The sequence below is a fragment of the Lactuca virosa genome, chromosome 3, assembly GCF_052849685.1.
Source record: "Lactuca virosa cultivar CGN04683 chromosome 3, Lactuca_virosa_CGN04683_v6, whole genome shotgun sequence".
Taxonomy (NCBI): Eukaryota; Viridiplantae; Streptophyta; class Magnoliopsida; order Asterales; family Asteraceae; genus Lactuca; species Lactuca virosa.
In genome coordinates this window covers 88,482,380-88,491,143 of record NC_136428.1, presented here as the reverse complement: position 1 = coordinate 88,491,143, position 8,764 = coordinate 88,482,380, and the positions used below count along the sequence as shown (strand labels likewise).

Genomic DNA, 8,764 nt, shown 5'->3' with positions numbered 1-8,764 from the left:
GAGAGAGAGAGAGAGAGAGGCACGTGGTATGTATGTTGATGAACATAACACTGAATCAATATGAAAGAGAAGAGTGGGTTTTGTTTTGGAAGTCTTGTTAATAGATAGGACTTGGATGGTGTAAACAAAAAGAAACTTTTTTTTTTTATTATTTTTTCAGGTCAAACAGCGTTAAACACGTTTGGCTTTTTTTGTTGGTATATATAAGACAGGATATTTACACCCACAAACTTAACTATTCATCACTTGATATAGCAACATAAGAAGATGGTGAAGGCACCTTGTTTTGACAAAGATGGAATTAAAAAAGGTGCATGGAGTGAAGAGGAAGATAGTAAGTTAAGACTCTACATTGAAAGACATGGTCACCGTAACTGGCGTGAACTTCCCAAGTTGGCTGGTCCGTTTCATTTTCTAATTTTATATAAAAAGTTTCAGATATATGTGTACAACTGCTCATATATATACTTCATTGCTTTTTTTTTTGTTAAGGTTTATCTAGATGTGGGAAGAGTTGTAGGTTGAGGTGGATGAATTATTTGCGCCCAAACCTAAGGCGTGGGAAATTTACAAAAGAAGAAGATGATGTCATTTTCGATTTACATAAAAAGCTTGGCAGCAAGTAGATTTAAATGATTTAACCCCTTGCTATAACAAGTTCTTTTCAAACTTTCACTTAGATATATTTAATCTAAAAAGAATCATATTGTTATATCCACAGATGGTCTGTGATGGCTGCACAATTGCCTGGAAGAAGCGACAATGAAATAAAAAACCACTGGCACACACATTTGAAAAATCACGTCCGGAAAGATGAAATTGTGTCAACAAATGAACATGTTGGAAATTCTGAATCGGGTAACCCAAAAGGCTGGCCTGCAAAAATATCAGATTTAGAAGCCCAAGAGGAAGTTGGAATTTTATTGAAAGTACTATCATCCGGAATGTCATCCTCTTCAACAAGTCATGAACAGTCACAACATTGGTTGAGTGACTCAAGTTATGCAGTTCCGAGCAATGTTACACCATATTATATTGATTCCGTCAAAAGTTTCTGGACTGAGCCATTTTTACTTGACAATGACGAGGTCTTATCATCAAGTGATAACATATTCTCACCAATGTTCTTTTGATGGAAAAGAATGTTTATACAATGTGTTCAACCTGATTTTATATGAGGGAAGTATAGTTTTGGATGAAATGAATAATATATGACAATATTAAGAACCTTATCATATTTGATATTTAGATTTGTAACGAAAATAAACTAGAATTGCAACTGCGATGTTTGTTACCAGATTTACAACCTTTCATGTAATGACACTTTCCATAAAATATAAGATTTACAATTTTTTTTGCTTTTATCTCCTCTTACTAATGAGGAGATTCTAACTTCAATCTCCATAAAAGGAAGTCAAGTAAGCTCAAACACGAATACCTTTAAACACCCCTTTCCTCACATGCATATGAGAAAATAATCATTCATCCATTTCATTTTTTCTGTTTTCGCAAACATATGGGTCACCCAATAACAAAATCATCAATATCCTTTGTTTATAACTATAATCATATACAAAAACATGTTATTAAAGTGGTATCGTTTTCTACAACTTGTGTAGCAACGAGCCGTATGAGAGGTTGAGATCCAAAATCGACACCACTGAATCTGAAGACGAGATTTGTGTTTTCTGGTAGCTTCCAATGGTGTGTGTGCTTGAGAGAGAGATCCTTTAAACTGCTAAATAAAAATAAACTGTAGATAATAAATAAATAAAAAAAGTCTTTTTCAAGTTTGAAAATACCAAATCCATAATGAAAATAGGCAAAACAAACCATATCAATAGTTTTGAAACTCATTAGGCCCTAACTAAAGAAATTAGTAAACATAAGGAAAAAACTTGCAACTTTGTTTTAAAATGTTGGTGCTTGCTTGTGACGAAAATGCAATAATGGTCCTTATGTGTTTAGTACAAAATTATCACTTTTGTTCAAAAAACTTTGTACTAGTGTAAAATAAAAGTTTTATTGCGGTTTTGTTCCAATTTCTTTTTTGAATTCTTAAAATGACAGATTTGTCTTTTAAATTTGATTTTTCAATTATATATATATATATATATATATATATATATATATATATATATATATATATATATATATATACCCTCAGCTATTACCCTTTACTATGAGACACAATGACTCAAACTCTCTCTCTCTCTCTCTCTCTCTCTCTCTGTGTGTGTGTGTGTGTGTACATGACCACTACCATCTAACATACCACCACTGCTTGCCGGTTCATCCTATTCATAGGAGACGTCGCTCTTTCCTGAACCACACAAACCATCGACGAAGAAGTAGATCTAATAGACGGAATCATGTAGATATGAAAGACAGAGGAGTCGAAGAACCTCGGTGACGAAATTGTTGCTCGTTGACTACACAGTGGAGTTGTAACTGGTCAAACACCAAAACCCTAACATTATCCGACGCTGAATTCGCCAAAGAAGAAATGGAGGGCAGAACCCTAATCGATGACGCCATTTTGCTTCCGCCCTTCGTCCTCTCCGTTGGATTTGCTAGACTCGTTGGAGCGTGGGTTTTCTAATGGTTAAGCCTTCTATAATGGTTAAGAAGGCGAGGATCGGGTTATGGTTTCTTGATGATGGTGGTGGGTTTTCTCCACTGTCGTATTTCAAATCTTGTAGTCATCGGTGAAGCCGGAGAAGACGAAGAACAACGTCAGTAAATCTGGTTTCAGTGGTTTTTGACATCAGTGAATTCGGTTTCGGAGGTTTCCGTGTAACTCGATGAATGGTGGCTATACGACAATGATTTCTGGAGATGTCATTGGTTTTCGTCTTGTGGAAAGATAGCAGACTCATAGTATGTAAGTGTTAATCAATTATACTGATTCATGGAAAAGGATTGTATGTTCATTCAGGTACTTAATCCCTCCATGGTTACCTTTATTGACTTATGCCTACTGCCAAGGAATCCCCGAAGCAGTATAGTTAGCTCGTTGCTTATTGTGATCTATCATGATAGATCTCATAAGATCACTGTTATAGGATCAGTATGTGAGGATCGACGGGATGGGTAACTTAGGTAAAATGTCTTATATATATTTATGTTGTGTTGTTTGATAACAATTGGTTTTGTAGGTTTATTAATTATGATTTATTATCATTAAAATATTGTGGGATTGAAAACCTTATGCGTCTCACCAGGTTTTCCCAAACCTAACCCACTTAAATTATATGCATCATAGGTAGCAACATTAAGGCTGGTGGAGCTTGAATATGATGTTGACTGATTTAAAGAGACATCCTGCAATAGTAATTACGACCACTATGTCTTTATACTGTAACTTATGTTGTGTATTGATTATGACATCCTTAGGTTTTTTTTCATAACAAACTCTGTACTCAAGATATTTTAATAAAATGAGATAGTTTCTGCATATTGTTTTAAATGTAGTAGGATTTTCCGCAAACAAAGGTAACATGGTTTTGAAAGCGTAAAGAAAATATTCGGTTATGGAAAATAGGGGATGTCACATTTTATATTTTGTTTTAGTTTTAATCTAGAAAATAATAAAAATTAAGAAAAAATTTAAAAAGGAAATAATGATGGAAAATTCTACTTTTTAAGAATTTTCAAAAACAATTTGGTCCAAAATCGCAACAAAAATTCTATTTTGAACTAGTGGTGCTAGTCCAACTTTTTGGACCAAAGTGACAATTTTTGACAAACCATATGGACCAAATTTTTAGTTTTATATTTGCTTATTTAGCTTAACTAATTTTAGTGTTACTTTGATGAGCTTTAGTTTGAAAATTAGTTTCCTTAGTTTAATTAAAAACCAAACCACTTTTATTAAAAGTTACCCGATACATCTACCTTTAAGATAAAACAGTCTATGTGGGTATGATATGTGGCAAGGTCAGGTTGATGTAAGTAAAAACAACGTCGTATTCTAGCGAAAGACCAAAAACAAGTTGCAAGACTAAACATTGTTAGTTGACTGGTTTGTCAATGTCGTTTAGTTGGTATGCTAGATCTTAAGTTGTTAACAATCTGGATAAACTAACTTCATGGAACGAAGGCTAAAGTTTGTGAATTTGTGTTTGAGAGTCGTGACATAAGACCTTTTGTTGTTCAAGACGAACAACTTAATCTTTCCCTATACATCAAAGGCAATTGTGGCTGGTTTACGAGCTTCGACATGAAAGTCGATCGAAAGTGTTCTATAGATCCACTAAGTGTTAATTAATAAATACGATATTCATATAAAATATTTCGAAAATTTTCTAATAGAGATTTATCATGAAGGTTTTGAGAAAATGTCTTTAGTTGTATTATCTTCAATGATTCTTCATTGATTTCAAATGCAGCATATATAAGAATATATAAAAGGTATTGATGTTATGTGTCTAGAATACAACATGTGCTAATATAAGTAGGCTAAATTACATTCACTCACACCCCCACCCCCCAACAATTTTATCTGGAGGAGTCATACAAAGATTTAAGCTGCATCTAAAATAAAAAATAAGGAATTGGATATGCCCTTAATGAATATATCAGCCTACTGAGAGCTCAATAGTATGTTAATTAGTGAGACCAAACATGGAGCAACTTTGTCTGAAAATAATTGGATATAAATCCATATGTGTTTGGTCTGCGATGTTGGACCATATTAGATGTCAATTAGATTAAATGTAAATTACACTAATTTTTTCAGAATAAACTATCATGGTTTTGGCGGGTCGACAACAAAGCTCTTAGAGTAGATCGGGGGTCTGACCTGCCTCAAGAATTGCATTTTCCACTCTTTGATATTCTTCCTTCATTTTGGATCATGAAATTGTTGGATTGATGTTTCTAAGCTCATAACTAAATTGTTATAAACGTGCAAATAGAAGCAAAGTCCTTTTTGGGTTGTCCTCATAACCAGAAATAGCTAGAAATGATATTAGGAGAAAGAGAAAAATAATTTGTGAATATATTATGTTATTAAAATATTAATTTGAAATAGATAATTTATTTGCTAATTTATATGGTTAATAAATTAACAAGAAATCAATTATAATTAATTAACTAATAACTAAAATTAATCAAGAATTAATTTGGGATTAATTGGAATTAATTAAAGATGCAAGGGGTGAATTGTAATTGTTCAATAGTTGAACAAAAGAAGTAATTCTAGAACCTACCATCATATGGACAGTTTTGGGAGCTTATTTAGGGTTCCCAAAAGTCTCCTGGTAGTATATAAGGAAATGATTTGAACTGTGATTAAATCTATTATTTAATCAATTCAAATCTTGCTTTGCCTGCAAGTTACCTAAACTATAAATACGACACCTTGGCTCATTATTTTCGTTCATGACATTCCAAAGAAGCATATGAACGAAAATTATAGCTCTCTCCTATCTCTCTCTCTCTCTCTCTCCTCTTCAATCTAGAGTTTCTAGGGTTTTGGATGTGAGCCATTAGAGACATCATAATTTTGGTGTTTGCTTTCCAAGGCTATCAAGAAGGAATTTTGTTTGGTTATTTACTATAATAATCAAAAGGTATGTAAAGCCTTACTCCATGCTTATTTTCGATTATCATAGATTTTCTTTAGGGTTTTTGATGTTTATAGTTTTATTGCTATTAAAAGAGAGAACATAGATCCAAATAGGTTGCATGTGAACTTAAGAGTTAAATATTTGTCCACCTCATGCATAGATTTATAACCTCTAAAACCCTTCATTGGTATCAGAGCCATAGTTTTCTAGTTGAGTGTGGGTAATAGTGAATAGATCAAAATTAGGGTTTATAGAAATTTAAACCTAAAAGAATTTTTTTTTTCAAAAATGGCTAGTGGTTTTGAAACCGTAGCCTGCACCCTTTAGATTTCGAAAATGGCTAGGGTTCTTTAGGGTTTTTAATTTCCATAATTATTGTTTTAAAAGACTTCAAATAGAATAATTAAAATATAATAACCCAAACCCTAATTTTCGAAAATTAAAAAGGTTTTGGATTAGGATTAAATTTGAATTATTTTATTAATTAGTTAATAGAAAATATTTATTTAATCCCTAAATGATTTAAATACATTTAATTAAAAGTTAAATTAAAAGATTAAGATTAAATTATAAATGATTTAACTTAATTTAATTAATAGTTGATTAAAGGATAAAGATTAAATCATAATTGGGAAGTGGTCTATAAAATGGTCGTTGAATGGGTGTCCACTCTCACCTACTGCTCCCTTGTTTGGTGGAGGTTCGTTAGCAGAACATGTTTGATAGGATATAACCTCATTAAAAGTATATTGATACAAAAGTACTAGAACCTTCTTTAAAAATTTCACTCTAGTTACTTAAGGAAAAATGTGAAAAATACGCTAATCCATGAAAACGTACATCATGCTTTTTATGTCGTTAATTGTGACATCCTCTAATTTTTCAGAACCAATTAAATCTTTTCTTTACGCTTTTAAAATCATTTATTTATATTTGCGGTAAATCCCAGTACAAAAGATCATTTTGATTTCAAATGTTTGTTTCCAAAATGTTAAAACCCTATGGATGTAAAAATCAATACAAATACATAAGTTATAGCATAAGGAGTTGATGGTCCTGAATACTCTTCCAGGTTGTCTCTTAATCACTCAAAATCCTAATAAAGTTTCACTGGTGAGTAGGTCAGGTTAGGGAAACCTGGTGAGATACATAGGGATTTCAATCCTACAATATTGATATGATAATAATCCATAATTATCAGACGTGCAAACTAACCATTACTATACAATAACCATTCCTACATATCCATTCCTACCGATCCTCACAGATCTTGGACTAACCAGTTCTATCGATTCTCACAGATCCTAGACCACGATTATCAGGGAAAATAATCTTGCATGGTGAATCGTTAGGATTGACTAGATAGTTAGGAACTTCCTTTCCCAGTGTAAGTCATAAATGCTTATGGGCCGTCAGAGTATTTGATGAATATGGTTTTCCAATTCATCTACGTCTGCGAGTAATGAGCTCACACCAGGAACGTAATTCACAAGACCTATGAGAATGATCAAGTATTGTCACCTACTCTGTGGGGTACCATACATACTGCTAACAGTTGCCTGATCGGGACCCAACATTTCTGGTCATCCCATACGAAGCTACTGTACATCGACACCTGATAGTGTCATGGAACATAACTTCACTCTCCGTTCGTAGGTTACGCACATTCTGCTAATAAGACTAGATAATATCAAACATAATTGAACTAGGTATCTTCCATTTGTATAAGTTTATCCCTAGATTAGATGATAATGTATGTAACCAACCTTAATACCAACTTCATTCTTGGGTGACACTAACCTAATTCTAGTGTATTTATAATCCCGCAAGAGCGTTAGTTATTATTATTCTTTTACCTTCTTATCAATGCTACTTTAATACTATTATATGATGTTATCTATTTAATACTAACATAAAATAGAACCATATCTAGTTCGCACATAAGACATTATATATCCTAACATATAATCCATGTAATAAGCACATAATTCACATGTGACTTCCAGCAGATATTTAATATTTTAATTAATAATCATATTAAATCATGTTCATTAAAGGTACTATGTACTCAATTAGCAAAGTGTCTGGCGATTGGTGAATTGGGCAGAGCTTCACCTTACACCTATTTCCAACAGACCTAGATGTACAAAGCGCTAAGTCTTAGTATAATTTCATAGTTCATGAAACTATTATCCTAAGGGTTTGGATTTCTCAACAATCCCAAACTCTACTTCATGTTCTAAATAAGGAATAACCAGGTAGGATCATATCGGAGGTAGGGTCCGTTTGGTATACAGAGTATACTGTTTGGAAATCTCACTTTAAACACCTCACTAAATCCAGCCTAGATATCACTCCCGTATGTAGATCAATAAGTATAACAACATGGAATTACTAAAGAATCTTATTTATAGGTTCATAATAACGACTTATGACCATAAATATAAGTTACACTAAAAACAATAGAGTGTAGCTTAACTTACAGATGATTTAGCGAAAAGCTGGGAATTATGCGGGCATAATTCTGATCCAAGAGCTTCTATTCACCGGCTATGTGACACTGAAGGGCTTCTACTTGATAGCTACTACTACTTCAGAGATCGCAGGGCTTCTACGAAGCCTAAAACTAAAGGAAAATGGGGCTAAAATTGAAGGAAATCGAGAGAGAAAGTGTGGGTGGTGTGAATCAGAAAGAGACTGAGCACATCTATTTATTGATCATATACGTGTCGCGCATGAGGTGTGCGTTGCCCGTTATATCCACATCGATCCACTAGTTTTGCGACACATGTCAGGTCCAGATTTGCCTGCGTCCCTATGTCGGCAGCCTACTGCACGTCATGCCCCTCATTCGCACGCGTGTGAGTTTTTGATTTTTCAAAAAATCGTATCTTCATACGACCTCTATTTTCGAATTTCTTTATATACATGCGTAGCAAACAACGAGATCTAAAACTTTCATTTAGACTCTGTCGGGTAATTTTGACTTTATTTTTAAGTCTATGTTTTTAACAGGCTTAGACTATTAAAGTCCGTTAAAAATTTATAACTTTCTCATATAATATACGTTCTCGACTGTCTTTATATCAATGGAACCATATGGACGAGATCTTCAACTCTCGTTTAGATTGTTTTTCCTAACAATTAACCGATCTCTACTTCGGTTTCTGAGTCGTATACTACTGCGCTGA

At 33.3% G+C, this 8,764-nt stretch overlaps 1 protein-coding gene across 1 annotated transcript; it reads left to right on the top strand.

Moving 5' to 3' along the window:
* Window positions 1-257: 257 nt before the first annotated feature.
* Window positions 258-1,248, top strand: LOC145162467 (transcription factor MYB10-like). The gene is made up of 3 exons (XM_079081609.1): window positions 258-400; window positions 493-622; window positions 722-1,248. Exons 1-3 carry the CDS (start codon window positions 268-270, stop codon window positions 1,131-1,133), a joined length of 675 nt encoding a protein of 224 aa, XP_078937735.1. The 5' UTR covers window positions 258-267; the 3' UTR covers window positions 1,134-1,248.
* Window positions 1,249-8,764: the final 7,516 nt, after the last annotated feature.